General features: G+C 44.7%; 1 protein-coding gene across 1 annotated transcript; it reads right to left on the reverse strand.

The window, feature by feature from the left end:
* Nucleotides 1-672: 672 nt before the first annotated feature.
* On the reverse strand, nucleotides 673-4,993 carry LOC120644414. Its single transcript, XM_039921041.1, has 4 exons — nucleotides 2,451-4,993; nucleotides 1,799-2,012; nucleotides 897-1,723; nucleotides 673-823 (listed from the first exon to the last, which is right to left on the reverse strand). Exons 1-3 carry the CDS (start codon nucleotides 3,005-3,007, stop codon nucleotides 1,133-1,135), a joined length of 1,362 nt encoding a protein of 453 aa, XP_039776975.1. The 5' UTR covers nucleotides 3,008-4,993; the 3' UTR covers nucleotides 673-823; nucleotides 897-1,132.
* Between the last annotated feature and the right edge of the window lie 10,490 nt (nucleotides 4,994-15,483).

Genomic DNA, 15,483 nt, shown 5'->3' on the forward strand with positions numbered 1-15,483 from the left:
AAGAGCTATTTCAATGGATCATACAAACATCTGAATCAATAAAAACAATAATCTGTAGCACAAACACATACAGTATTTACTTGATGCCTTTTGGAGATAAGGCTTGATGCATCGTTCAGCCATGACTTGTAAACATCTCCTGGTCGAGTTGTATCCCTGCTAAAGATCAAGAAAAGGCCATGCGCATATGAGTAGTGAATAGGGAATCAGGAACTAGAACAGAGACCTTTTCTGCATTGAGCAGTGAACAACAGATGCATTGAGCAGTGAACAAAAGATACCTTTATCAATATCTTCTGATGCTTCAGATGTAGACGACATGGCTCAACTCCAGGGGAAAAAAATGCCCAGTGGGTCATGCGCATGTTCTATATATACACATTTACAAGCCCATCATGAAACTGAAAAAAATCTGTTCACATCCATAAACTGTTCACATGCAGAAACTGAAATCAATCTGTTCACATCCAGAAACTGTTCGCATGCTGAAAGTGACAAGCATGCTGAAACTGTTCACATCCAGAACCTTTTCTGTCGCCACAGTTTCTAGTGAAACTAAAGGAGCACAAACTTGAAAATAAAGGTCCTGCAGTGAGAATAAAGGCCATGCACAATTTAGTCTGACATCACTCAGACCATACACCATACACATGTTCACACATGGAGGCAACAAAATAAAAATAAAACACATGTTCACACAGGTAGATGAAGGACAGCTAATTGACTCTAAGCTCTGAACTAATCATCAAACTGGTTGATGAAGTACAGCTCCTCTGGTTCTATGATGCAGCCCACTCCATGACAAAGTTGGGGAAGGTGTTGGCTGTCATACATAAAAGGCCAATTAGCAAATAGTGTCTTCTTCATATTAAGTAGAAACTAAAAATGACACTCACCTTAGTACATATCAGGAAATATTGACTTCTTCAAGTACTTGTGTTGCAACATGATCATCCTTTTCCTCAGCGTTCATTAGCCCAACATCTTTTGCAAGTAGACAGTTATATGTCTCCATCATTTTTGCTATAACCTCCAGAGTCTTGGCTTCCTTCTCAGCAAGTTTGGCCTCTTTGTGCTCCTTTGCTGCTAGATGGGCAATCTTTGATGACTCCAACCTCTCTGCGGATAATTTCTATTGTACTTCTAGTACCTTTAGTCTGTTTGCTTGAGCTTCTTTGAGGATTGTAACATCTGCATCTTCTGTTGAGGAAGACATGGAGTGCACCTTTGCTTCATGTGCTGCCTTCTTTGCTGCTTTTGTACCCATTGGTCTAGGTTTTACAGTGACATCAAAAGGGTCTGCTTCTTCCCTATCCTCTTCAGCCCCGTGGTCTGATCCCTTCCTTTTGTGTGCATTTTGGAGGTTATCATTGTAGGTTACCCATTTTGGCTCATTTCTAACAGCATACCAAACATTCATCAACACGAAATGTCCTAGCTTGAGTTCTTCGTTGTCAGACACGTACCACTTGTGGGCTTCATCAATCCACATCTGATCATTCCACCCACTTGTATTCAATCTACGAGCTTTCAGCCAGACACAATGAAACAGGTTGGTCCACCTGTTAACCTTGTGCCATCTATCTTTTACTTGTTTCATGTTCCTCCGCCTATGACTCGGTGTTGTGTCGTTGTATGTCCTAGCAACATCACCCCAATACTGCTCATTCCTTTTATGATTACCGCTGACAGAGTCCACCGATTTCTTCAACCAAGCGTTCATCTACCAAAACGACACACACATATCAATTATTTAAGTAACCATGTCTGTAAACAAACTTGTGACCAAATTACTTACCACTCTTAAATCTTCGTCTTGTGTCCAAAGAATCCTCTTATCAATCCTACCACTTTGTTCCTTTTCCATATTCTGGTTCCCTCTAGCTGGTGGAGTGGGTGCTAGTTCTTCAACCGGTGGGGCACCGTGAGAGGTTCTCCCAACAAGGTGAGAATTCTCAGACTGGTTTTCGAACATTTTCATGAAGTCGCCTGGTGGAACTGGATCATTGTCCCTGCATGACAAATTCATTAAGACAAAATACCACAGGTTGAGTTGGTTTGAGTTGGTTTTCACTGACAACTAGCATGGTATTGAGTTGGTTATCACTGACAACACCTTACTGATTACATGAAAACACCTCACTTAAAAAAACACAAGTATCCTATTGTATACATGGCATGATATGACTTGGTTTACACTGACAATATAATAAAATTTGTTCTTGCCATAAACTTTTCTTTGATGGGGCTGCCATGATGGTGTAATCCAATGAATTATGTGACTCATTTTCATATAATAACACATGCCACATGCAACTTCAAATAGAAAAAATGTTCAGGCAAATCAAAATCATTTAACTTCAACCAATGAATTCAATGTACCCATGATTTAACACTGCAATTTGGAGGCTAAACGAAATTTCTCACAACAAAGTACTGAGAAACCTTACCATTCTCTTGGATCGGCATGAATCCATGGTTGAGTCAGTGATGGATGGCTAGCCATGGTTGAAGACATCAAGGTTGGGCTGCCGGAGAAGTTCATGCCGCCGTTGTACCTTGAGGCAGCCGGGAAGAAGAAACCTCCTGTTGATCTTGGGGCGGCGGCAAAGCTTTGCACAGGAGTGGATCCAGTGCCACCACCGAGGCTTGGGGAGGCATCATTGCTTTGCACAGGAGTGGATCTAGTGCCAGCAGCGAGGTTTGGGGCAGCGCCAAAGCTTCGCTCAGGGGTCGATCTTGGGCAAGCAGAGAGGATTGGGGTGGCGAACCTTTGCTCTTCAGGCGGATCCTCCACCAACCGCTGCTGCGCCGGTGTCGCATCCTTCCTTCCCCGCGCCGCCGTTGCATCGTTCCTCCCCTGCGCCGCTGTCTTCACGGCCTTCCCGCCCTGCGCCATCATCGTCGTCGCAAGCCCGAGCTTCAGAGCCCGTGCCCGCGTAGCAATGGCCTTCCTCTCGCGCGCCGCGGTAGCAGCTGAAGCCGCCGAGTCCTTCCCCGATGCCATTGCTCCCCTTGATTTTGCCGTAGTTGGAGATTGGGGCTTGTGGGTGGGGATTTGACGAAGGGAGCAGATGGATATAGGGGGGAAAAGAGAGCGCACAGATGAGTTTTGCCGCTAGAATCACGCACGCCTGGGCCAAAATCTTGTGCGGGAGCAGAGGATCGATCCCGCCATCGCTCGGTCGCCACCGCCCCGTACAACGCCCGGCGAGCCATCTACAAGCGCTCGAAGCACGAGCCCGTGCCGTCGTCTGGTGAGACGACGGCATCGCCTGGTTCGGCATTAACTGTGCTTTGGTAATCGGATTAAACCGCTAATAGACGATGTGATTATTGCCATTGTACATGCCCTAACACTTGAACTGGAGCCATCACTCGGCTGCCAGTGTGCTCTTGCAGGTTGGTCCCACTCTGCCCTACTTGCGCTCTGCCATGCCGAGCCTCATGCTTGCTGTTGCTGGGAGGTTTGCTCCCAGCCGGGTTGATATCCGAATGTAGACCCGGATGCTCCCCCAGCTGGAGCATACCCTCCAGCGCGCCTGTGATATGGATACAGTGGCGGCGGCATGACAATTCCCTCGTTCCGGGATATACTCCGGGTCATCCGCCCGGACACGCTGCTCCTGCAGGCTACTTCTTGTGGCTGCAGCACAAATGTTAGACTCCGGCACTTACATAGCTTGGCAAGAAGAAAACCAAAGAGTCATCTAGAGCATGTTTAAGTGTATGCCCATACACCAAATAATTTTTGTCAATCATTAAACGCGAGGAGTTGATGTAAGAAATCGGTGCCCAACTCAAAACATCCAAACCTCTAGCAATTCGAGTGATTAAAGATGTGCATTCAATAGGCCCGACCATCCAAAAATTTTCAAGCCATTGCTGGATCATAAACTTCATGGGGGAAAATCTTTATTTTGTTAACTATGGTAAAAAGAATTCGGAGTTCAATATCCCGAATGGGCCTGACATCACCTCTAGGAAACATGTTATTGCAACCCATTTATGCATCAAACACAAATTTGGGTGCTGTATGTCATTGCATCTTGGTTTTCCAACAGTGGTCGCACCCGAAATGGATTGCCAGAAACTCTGCTTTTCAAAACCGCGAGTAGTTGCTTCAACACCATTGTTGCAGCGGTGATGAAAACCCAAAAGTGTGCTAAGATCTTTCCAAGAAACTGAATATTCTTGATTAAAAAGATGGAAAGAGATCCCACTTTCCTCCTCATCGAGGGTGCAAAGAAACTGAAAGGTTAAGTCGTGGGAACGCATCTCAGAAATGTTGGCAAAATCAGTCCATCCCACGGCTTTCCAAACGTTGGCAAAGTCAGTATCCATTCCTATTTTCTGAAGGAGGTCGGGGTCGAAAATCCTCGTTTGGCGGAACCGGCACCGCTTTAGTATGTTGTATCCCTGGAGCTCACGATCACCTCGGATGTCAAGGTGGGTGTCGTCATGTTCTTCTTCTTCTTCCTCCTCGGGCTGCTGCACCTGTGCCTGCAGTTTCGGGCTGCTGCTCTTCGTCTTGAGGCTCGGGCTGTTGGGCTCTCCCCTAGGGCTCGGCACATAACTGGTGGAGTAGCGTGAGCTGGAGCCACCCTGGGAACGACCCGAGGTCGAGCCTGTTGCCTTCTTGAAGACACCCATGACCTTCCTTCCGTCCTTCTTCATACCTGCAACAAGAGAGCAAGAACACACAAGAACAAGCCTCGAAACGGTTATGTGAGTGTTAGCAAATCAAAATCAGCCGTCCAAGAGTTAGTAGTCCTTGCGGGGCGTGGTTGCCTCCACAAAAAGCGTCCTTGTGGGTGATGACACTCCACAAAAATCGTTCTTGTGGGCGAGATAGCACCACAAAATCATTCTCACGGGATAGTAGTACCACCACAACAGGTGCAGCTCGGGTTGGGGCAGCAACAAAGAACCCTGGGCACCGGTATTTATAGAGGGGAGCCACCCCTAGTTTGGCTGACCTACGTGGGTCGCCGCCCCCCCCCCCTCCGGCCCCATTTTTGCTGAGCTTTTGCACAAAGATTCAATGCCTGCCATATGGTGCAAAGGTGCATGAATGCCTGCGAGTTTAGGCTGGCACAGGCCTAGGAGTGGCCCCAAATGAACTTGGATGTGAAAATCATCCACATTCATGCATGCATAGATTCCAAAAGCTCATGGCTGAAAAATTCTCCCCAAATTGCCCTTTGTATGCTGGCCCAAATCCAAAATTTATAAGGGATGCAAATGAAAGAGTTGAGGGAATCAAATATGCAAGGGTTTAAATGCAAAATTGATGCAAATGCACATGCAAAATTTGAATCAAAAATCTGAAAATTCAAACATGCAGTTGAGGAAATCAAATATGAGATAACTACCGATTTACCTATCGGTAAGGGTTCAAACATACAAGGTGATATCCCTTGGTGTATACTCTTTGCTGATGATGTGGTGCAAGTGGACGAGAGTAGGGCAGGGGTTAATAGAAAGTTAGAGTTGTGGAGACGTACGTTAGAGTCGAAAGGCTTCAGGCTTAGTAGGACCAAGACCGAGTACATGATGTGGGATTTCAGCGCGACTATGCATGAGGGTGGAGATGTTAGTCTCGATGGGCAAGTGGTGGCCCAGAAGGATACTTTTCGATATTTAGGATCGATGCTACAAAAGGATGACGACATTAATGAAGATGTTAGGCATAGAATCTCAGCTGGCTGGTTGAAATGGCGTCAAGCTTCTGGCATCCTTTGTGATAGGAGGGTGCCACAAAAGCTAAAAGGCAAGTTCTATAGGACAACGATTCGCTCGGCGATGTTATATGGTGTTGAATATTGGCCCACAAAAAGACGACATGTCCAGCAACTGAGTATAGCAGAGATGCGGATGTTGCGGTGGTTTTGCGGGCACACAAGAAGGGATAGAGTCTGGAACGAAGTTATTCAGGAAAGGGTAGAGGTGGCACCAATTGAAGAGAAACTTACCCAATATCGGTTGAGATGGTTTGGACATATCCAACGGAGGCCTCCTGAGGCGCCGGTGCGTAGTGGGGTTCTAAAGCGTGTCGATAAGATAAAGAGGGGTAGAGGTAGACCTAAACTGACTTGGGACGAGTCGGTTAAGAGAGACCTTAAGAATTGGAATATCTCTGAAGATGTAGCCTTGAATAGGAACGCTTGGAGACTAACTATCTGCGTGCCTGAACCGAGACCTTTGTGTCTTTTGGGTTTCATCTCTAGCCTACCCTAACTCGCTTGGGACAAAAGACTATGTTGTTGTTGTGGTTGTTGTTGAACGAGACATTTTTATCCGTCTGTTGAATTTTGATTGATGGAAAATTTAATTTACCTTTAACGGAAATTTCCTGACTTACCGCTCGTTTTGATCGTACCTCGGAGCAGGTGCCTGCGGGTCTTTGGGATATCTTCTTGCTTTTCTTGATCGAAGTCAAGAATTATTTCTGATGTTGATCATCCCGTACTGATGACGCTGAGAAATGAATTAATTTCCACTTCTCGAGTTTATTGCATCATGATGATGTGACTCAATCCTTCGGCCAATTTAATCTCCCCAGTCGGTGGTGATCAAGCACCAGCGGCAGACATTTATTTGATGAAAAATCTGAGTCATAGCGCTGAAGTTTGATGATGCAATTCGGATTGATTTGATCGCCGAGAATTGAGCTTTTCGAAATTAATGACACGCTATCACACTTTTCTGAAGGTTGACTCGGATTCATCATGAATTCTCCAGCAGATCAGAACCAATCAAACACTACCCTGTCTTCACAATAAGAGAAAACAGCGAGGTTGTCCTACTAGAACATTGGCTACCCATCATAGATAAAATTCAGAACATTAATAACTCTTTCAACCTACGCCTTCTCAGCAATGGCGCAAAAAATGTTTGTTGACATTTGTTAGCGTCATCACCAGGATCATCAGTCCCCGGCAAAGGCACCACAAATGCTCATTGGCATTTCATAGCACCACAGATAAATCCGCAAGTGCACGGAACACCGTCGTAGAATTTTACTCATGAGTAATTCTCGAGTGTCGTATTTATATTTCCGCAGAAAAGGCGATGGTTTAAAGAAGTATTAAGTTTAGGAAATTATCATGATTAAATATCCAAAGTTAAGTAGGGGTAATTGATAATATGATTGAGAGGTAGTGTGACACAAGATGTACCAAACTCAGATAGAGATAACTAGGATTAGAGGGAGATAAAGAAGCACTCAAGGGCATATAAAGATTTATTCCTATCGAAGCAAACATAACTCATACTTGCATACACGTACACATACACATGCTAGGATTGGGCTCTAGGCTTCCAGGCACTACCGGGAGAACTGCACAAGACTGGCAGAGGAGCCACCAATCCACTCGGCCACTTTATGGACCTCCTACCGCAACTACCTGAGCGGGGAGGATTACGCTAGACGGATAGGGCTGTCACCACCTGCCGCCTACCTCACTAGCCATGGGGTAGAGCCGCATTTAATTGTAACTATTAACCCCGACACCACGTCTGCACTAACGATTACAACTCTAGCCTTGTGCAAGGACATCCATCTTTATCAGGAGTCTTAGAACCGTTGCCGTGGCCTAGATGTGTTACCACATCTAAACATGCAAGGTACAAGATTCAAGCATAAACTATAAAAGGATCACATACTACAATAAGCATATGAACCAAGACAAGATCGGATAAGGAAATAAACTTTGTTACTAAACTCAAGTCATTACATAGAAGAGAAGATATAAAATCATACCAAACTCTTCATGAACATTATAAGACCTTGAAGAACTACTCTACACCTACACTCCACTAGCCTAGAAAGCTTTACAAAGGAGGAGAGGACTATATCATGGTGTGTTGATTTAGCCCCCCACCCCCCCCCCCCCCCCCCCGGCGGTGTATTTATAGGTGTGGCACAGCACCTCTCGGCTGGCAAACTCATTGAAGCTCCTTGGAACCGACATTAGGACGAGCTGTGGAAACGCCACGTGGAAGGGGAAATGTGGTGGAGTTCAACCTCGTTCAGCCAAAACAAGTGGTTCAGCCGACCCATGCCTGCCTCCCACCGACTTCATCTTCTGCTGAATCGCTTCCTGGTGGGCCCTTGTGTCTCTGGTTGATGATAGTGCTGAAGTTAGGTCAGTTTACTTTGGTTGTGGGCCCTCCAATCCATGTGATGCTTGCATGGCGGCGCGTGATTGGTCGGTGCTTTTCTCCTTGGATCAAATGGCGTGTTTCTCCTTTGTTTTCTTCTAAATTCCTGTATACATAGATTTCTCCAAGGACATGTGGAATGCAGGGGTTTTATTAATAGCAAGTGTATAAGAAATGCAAGTTTCTCCTTATTTAATGATCAAGTTGACGCTCATTTTTGGTCCATAACGAGCGTCAATAGCGTAATAATCGTACACTTATGGACATGGTATGTAGTATGCTTAGTTATTCTACCTTGCATGTGGAACTGTGGATGGAAGCGTTAAAGACAGCTGCTCATATACTTAATCAGGTTCCTTCTAAATCAGTACCAAAGACACCTTATGAATTATGGTTTGGGAAGAAACCGACGCTTAATTATTTATGTGTGTTGGGCTGTCCTGCTGAAGTTAAGTTATTTAACCTACAGTAAAAGAAATTAGATTATAAGACAGTCAGCTGTCATTTCATCGGATACCCTGATAAGTCTAAGGGATACCGTTTCTACTGTCCTGATCGTTTCACTAAGTTTGTTGAGACTAGACAGGCTGTGTTCCTAGAGGATGTAGGAACCAGTGGGAGCTGACCGAGAAGGGAAATTAATCTTGAAGAAATACGGGCTGAGCTTCCCATCACGGTGATTCAGGAGATAGTAACACCTCATTTATTGCCGTTGTTTATTCCCACTCTTCAGAGTACACCTTCTGTTCAGATTACGCGCCTCCTGTTCAGAGTACTAGCAGTGCTCCTCCAGTTGAAGTAGCTCCTAAGCTTGCAAGCGAACCACAAGTTGAGCAAGTGGCGCCTAATGTTGAAGTTGAAAACCTAGTCGAGGTGCCTCAGCCTGCACCTCAACCAGCACCTCAGCCTATTGTGCCCTTAAGAAGATCATAGCGGGTTAGGAAACCAGCAATCTTCTCATGTTATGAGATATACTTAAGTGAAGACATGTATGATGTTGGGAAGGTTGATGAACCTAACTCATTCAGGGAAGTAGTATTACGTGAGAACTTTGCTAAATGGGTTGAGGCTATGGAAGAAGAGCTTAAGTCCATGAGTTCTAATGACGTATGGGTTTTAGTAGATATTTCTGATGGAGTCAAACCAGTATGCTGTAAATGGGTCTACAAGACTAATAGTGATTCCAAAGGGAACGTCGAACGATTCAAAGCGAGGCTTGTGGCCAAGGGTTTTGCACAAAAGGAAAGGGTTGATTATAACGAAACTTTCTCCCCTGTGTCTAAGAAAGATTCATTTAGAATCGTCATGGCGCTAGTGGCTCATTATGACTTAGAGTTGCATCAAATGGACGTTAAAACTATGTTCCTCAATGGTGACTTGGATGATATCATCTTCATGGCACAACTGGAAGGTTTGTCGTGAAGGGCAATGACCAAATGGGATGCACACTAAAGAAGTCCATCTATGGACTTAAGCAAGCGTCAAGACAATGGAACCTTAAATTCAATCAAGTGATTAAGAAATTCGAGTCTAGATCTTCTCTAAAAATGTGAGGATAATTTGGCATGCGTAGTGATGAAAACTCTCAAGGAAGAAAGTGTATTACCCGTCAAAAATTTAAAAAAATTATGTTCTTGCTAAAATATTCTATGTAATATAAATATAAGGCATTAGAAAAATATAGTACCTTTTCTCCAGAATTCATGTTCCAAAAATACTATATAGTGTTCAAAAAATATTCAACGTAATATGATAATAACAAAAAGCATAGATGATATCTCGGTTTAGGCCATCTGGAAAAACACTTATAATGACATCATTCAAAAATTTATATGCATATATTTTCAAGTAAAAAAATAACATATAAAATGAAAAAACTAGCTACTCGCGCTATTTGCACGGGACATCTTGCTAGTTATCTAAAAAGAAAACGCGGCTGCTGATTGCACAGCTGCAGCAGGATTTGCCACCGCTGCCAGTTCCAGGCGAGCACCTCTCCCCATCCACTGCCTCAAGGAAGTACGTCCCTCCATCTGATCTGAAGTTCTGAACTACCATCCGAAACCGCCAATTTCACCTCAAGGACGCCCGGTTTTGCTGCGCCCATCCGCACAGCAACAGCAGGATAAATTAGCGACGTAACACTTTTAGCTTTTCCTTGATTCAATTTAGGACCATTTATTTTGACCCAATGAATTGAATAAAATGTGTTCAGTTATTGACAACATAGAGTTATTAGTAACTTAAAATTCTGCAACAAAATGGTTTATGCAACAAACCTAAAATTCGGTACCAAGCATGGCTGTATCTGCAGCAGTGGAGAGGGAAACAGAGCCGCTGCTTCCTGCTCTATGCCTGGCCGAGTGAAGAGAAGAATTACGTACAGAGAGGCAGCAGGCAGCGGAGACAACTTGTCAAGGCCTCCCTGATTCAAGCTTTGTCAGGTATCACATAGTCAGAGCATGCATTACACTGCTATACTTAGAATTGGCACAGGTCTAAACCTCACCTGACGCTGAACAATACTAATGTTACCCGTTCTTTATTTTTTTTCAGCTTATCGCTTGTTTGACATATTGTACAATTGATTATTATTGTACTTTCCCACAAAATGAATGTCCAGTTGCATCCATGAACATACAGGATATGCAAGTTAGCCTGCATTAGTTTATAAATGGTAAAATGGACAGCGTTTTGGAGCCACCGGTTATAGGCCCTGTTTGGGGTAGCTGCAGCTTCTCCAAAAGCTCCACTCCGAAAAGCTCCTGCTTGCTTTTCTAGAAAGCTGTTTTTCAGAAAAGCTGACCATGTCTGTTTGGGGGAGCTTATCAAAATGAGCTTATCGGCACGAGAGGGAGTTCGGGCGCCATGGCCGTCAGGGGAGGGAGCTCCAGCCGGCCACGAGCTCTGGCCGCGCCGCCTAGGGGAGCTCGCCCCCACCGACCACGAGCCCCGGCCGCGCTGCCCAAGGGAGCGCGCCCCCACCGGCCGCAAGCAGCGGTCGTCTCCGTCCAGGGGAGGGAGGACGCGTCGGCAGGCGAGTGAGGATGCGGCAGCGGTGGCTCGGGACGAGGGAGGATGCGGTGGCCGCGGCTCGGGGCGAGGGAGGATGCGGCGCAGGTGAGGGAGGACGCGGCCCCAGGGGAGCTCACCCCCGCCAGCCCCGAGCGCCGGCCGTGCCCCCAGGGGAGCTCACCCCCGCTAGACCCGAGCCCTGGCCGCGCCCCCAGGGGAGCTCGCCCTCATCGGACCCGAGCCCCGGCCGTGCCGCCTAGGGGAGCTCGCTCCCGCCGGCCCCGAGCCCTGACCGCGCCCCCAGGGGAGCTCGCCCCCGCCGGCGAGGGAGGACGCGGCAGGCGCGGCGACAACAGCAGCCGAGGCGCGGCGATGGTGGCAGGCGACGGTGGTAGGCGAGAGAGGACGCGGCGACGGCGGCAGGCGAGGGAGGACGCGGCGGGCACGGCAACGGCAGCAGCCGAGGCGCAGGGACGGTGGCAGGCGACGGCGTAGACAGATGGAGGAGAAGAGACGGGGAAAGAAGAAAATAATGGTTCGCCCGTAGAAGCTCGGGAAGCTGGCGCAGAGGAGCTTTTCGATTTTCAGTGTAAAATGAGCTTTCTCAGCTTTTGCTTTTGGGAACAGCAGACCCCTTTTGGGGGATCATTTAGCTTTTAGAGCTTCTTGGAGAAGCAAAAGCTCCCAAAAGCTTCCCCAAACAGGGCCATAGTCTGATGGATAGATTTCACTCTGCGTGGCTCTGAAATCCTGCTCTGGTCGGTGATTGCAAAGGGGAGAAGAGAATACCGGCTGTTAGTTGATAAAAAATTTGAGTTCATTTACCCTACTTATTCAATTATCTAATGATCTCATAATTCTTCCCACCTGGACAAATGTGTAGTATAAGATGAGCTACTGTTATCTTGCCATTCCTAACAGTGGTCACATTGTGAGTCTTATATGAAATAGCAATTGAAGTCCAGACTCCACTAAAATTTTAGTGTATACAGATCAGGGACACTAGAGTCTATAACTCCAGGAGTACCAACAGGATTGGGGGTACGCAACAGGCAAAGTGGTTAACTGTTATGGTAAATAGTTCAGAATAACAACACCGTTGCGCAGGTTTGAAACAGGCCTGGAGTGGCCATGGACCTACCATACGTAATTATTATGTATTAAAAAATACTCCAACAATGTATGATATGGGAAGCATACCACTGCTTGCTATTGAACACAGCCACAATTTGACAACAAAAATAAGTACGAATTAATCAACAAACACATATATTCACTTACACCAGGCAAATCCAAATCGATGAAACCTAGCGTTTCCTCTGACAACAAGCTTCTTCATCCCCCACTTTATTTTTACTAAATACTATTAAGTACTTCATTTAATATATATGCACACACTATCAATTTGTTATCGGTAATCATCCCTCTAACATAGTAAACAATGGTCGAAACCATAGAAATAAAGGCGCGGCTTTAGTTTCTAGTTTGTCTGAAAAGGAGCACAGGTTATGAGCTTCTGGCAGGGTTCTGACTTCAGAACCGTGGTGTTGGAATATAAGTGAATTGCCCACCTCTCTCTATCAGCTTAAGCTTTTGGGTTGAATTGGTTAGTGCATGCAACTCAATATGGTATCAGAGCCAGAGGTCTCGAATTCGAATCCTGGTTAGCGCAATTAAATAAAATAATTGCTGATCGCTTCTATTCCACGTCTGAGGTCTGAGGGAATCTCCACATCAGGGGGAGTGTTGGAATATAAGTGAATTGTCCACCTCTCCCCATCAGCTTAAGTTTTTGGGTTAAATTGGTTGGTGCACGCAACTCAATAGGTGGCAATCACTCGAATAAATGCATTCGCTCATGTTGCTCTCCCTCCCTCCGTCCCTCCCTCTCTCTCTCTCTCACTCTCGTGGTGAATGCTGAGTGCTGACCAAAAAAATTGCCCTTGCTGAATGCTGAGTGCTGACCTGCTCATCTGATTCTGTCGCTTGCTGCATTGTTTATGATGTGCTTACATTACATAGGCATTTAGTCCTGATACAGTGCCGTCCGAATCTGCTGCCTGATGTGGTGGTTCTACCGCAAAGGGCCCTCGGGCTTCTCCAACGCCTCCACGGCCGAGGAGATCACCGCCGGCGTCGACAGCTGCGACCTGGTGGCTGTTGTCACCGGTAAGTACTTCCGTTCTTCTTCAGTTGCTAAGCTGTTCCATTCGGCTAGTTTCCCCGTCACCTCTGACCTCAATCTCTGCCGCTGGATCCATCTGACCAAAACTCGGAAGTCGAGGTGCTGCCTTCAAAGCGCGGAGCATAGGCCTCCTTGGATGCCGACAGTCAAAATGGCGACCACCTGGACTGGCCGGAGTTTGAAAATGGTCGCCGTTCGCATCTAAGGGAACTCATGAGTTGAGCTAATTTTGAGCCCATTGTTTGGCGCTGATGTGTCCAGCAGCATCGGGCTGGAGACGGCGCACGTCCTGGCGATGCGCGGCGAGCACGTCGTCATGGCTGTGCGCAACGCCTCCGCCGGGATCCATTTCTGCTAATGCTGTTCATCCTGATGTCATCAGGACGAACCTTTTTAGGAACAGGACTATTGTCTCTGGTATTTTCTCAAATCTTACATTCAATTTTATGTGTTATTTTAAAAGGAAAGGGCTCATATGTCAAATAGTTTCTGGCTTCTCCCTTGAAAAACATATACATGGAGCTCTATTTTTATTGGCATTTATAACCGATTCCTCTACGCCTGCAATTCCCTTGAACACCATTGGAAGAATCATCTCTAGAAGTGTAGAACAGGTATACTTTCACCTCTTGTTAAACATTTTACATGGAGCTTATATTCACCTCTCGTTGGTGGAACATGCATTGATCCTAACCAACTTCGTCTTAATTTGTTAAAGGCTGCCGCAACGACATGCTATGTGGCAATGCATCCTCAAGTTAAGGGTATAAGTGGGAAATACTTTGCCAACTGTAATATAGGCACTAGGCAGCCCAAGCTCGCAAGCTTCAGATGCTGAGTTGGCCAAGAAATTATGGCAATTCAGCTTGCAGACAGTGTCTTCTTGATCAAGTGCTTGTCTGAACTAGAATAGTGATGCACAAATTGTTGTACTTAATGTTAACATAGCTCTTCCGGATGTATGTTTCCGGTGTATGTACTGCTATCAATTAAATTTTCTCAATCCTGATTCAAAATTTGAAATTTAAACACCACACTATCATACACTTTTTGCATTTTTATTTGAAATTTAGACACCACACTATCATATACTTATTACATTTCTTTTACATAAGTCTCAAGACATTTTGAAGGTCTGAAATGTATAGTTATTGTTGTTGGTACAATCATGGATTTTTGAGAAAAGTTAGCATTTTGCTATGTTCATGTACAATCACACAACCATAAACAGAATAGATAACAGCAGTTTTTTTAGATCAATAGGTAACAGTAATTGGAATAACATCGAGTGAGATGATGAGCACAAGAAAAGACATTTCTCTTTCTACATCCCGAAGGATTTATCTGCAATTTCTTATGTTTTTCAGGCTTGTATTGCACCATTGTTTCGGTGGATAGAACTAAACTATTCATTTTTATTTATTTCATGCATGCAACGTTATTCTATTGACCACTTTAATGTTTTTAGTCCTAGGTTGTTATATACATTTTTTTCTTCTACTATATCTTTTATTGTGTATCTTCATTTTTTAAGTTTAAGGTCATTTGCAGTACTTTTTAATAAATACACATAAGTTTATTTTTAATATAATCTATCGTTGGTATAACATAATTAGATTGTTCACATACCATTCATTTAGGATTCCATGCTATATCATGAATTGTTCTTCCAGTAAACGTTGCATGGTATATTGTGCATTGTTTCAACAGTACAAATTTATTATTCCAAAATAATAGTTGTTCTTGTATAATTTTTAAATATTCCTATTATGCATTTTGATTGTTTTTGTTACATAATTTCAATTTGTACTATTTACAACTATCAAATCTCTTGTCATATTAGTTTTTCCCATGTGGTATAATTTCAATAAAGTAAAAGAATAATCGTCACAATAGCATTTATCAAAATAGAAAGCCAGATTGAATATGCATGAGCCAGCCTTCTAATTATAGGGCCATATGGTGTCACAAAATTTCTGTCCAGTTAGGCTATCTTGCTCAGTAAGGTGCTTGGGGCCAATATCTACTTTATTTTTTGAAGAAGGAAAAAGTTCAAATTACTCCATAAAGTATGATCGGCGTCTGGATAACCTCCTAAACTATTTTTTGGTTCAATT

This window comes from Panicum virgatum, chromosome 8K, assembly GCF_016808335.1.
Source record: "Panicum virgatum strain AP13 chromosome 8K, P.virgatum_v5, whole genome shotgun sequence".
Classification (NCBI taxonomy): Eukaryota; Viridiplantae; Streptophyta; class Magnoliopsida; order Poales; family Poaceae; genus Panicum; species Panicum virgatum.

Bases quoted from the DNA above. Each gene is read 5' to 3' on its own strand.
- LOC120644414 (XM_039921041.1), bottom strand. From the start codon at position 3,007: ATGGCATCGGGGAAGGACTCGGCGGCTTCAGCTGCTACCGCGGCGCGC. The intron at 2,013-2,450 runs GTAAGGTTTCTC...TTTGTCATGCAG, and splicing joins CATGCCGATCCAAGAGAATG to GGACAATGATCCAGTTCCAC. The intron at 1,724-1,798 runs GTAAGTAATTTG...TCGTTTTGGTAG, and splicing joins AAGACGAAGATTTAAGAGTG to ATGAACGCTTGGTTGAAGAA.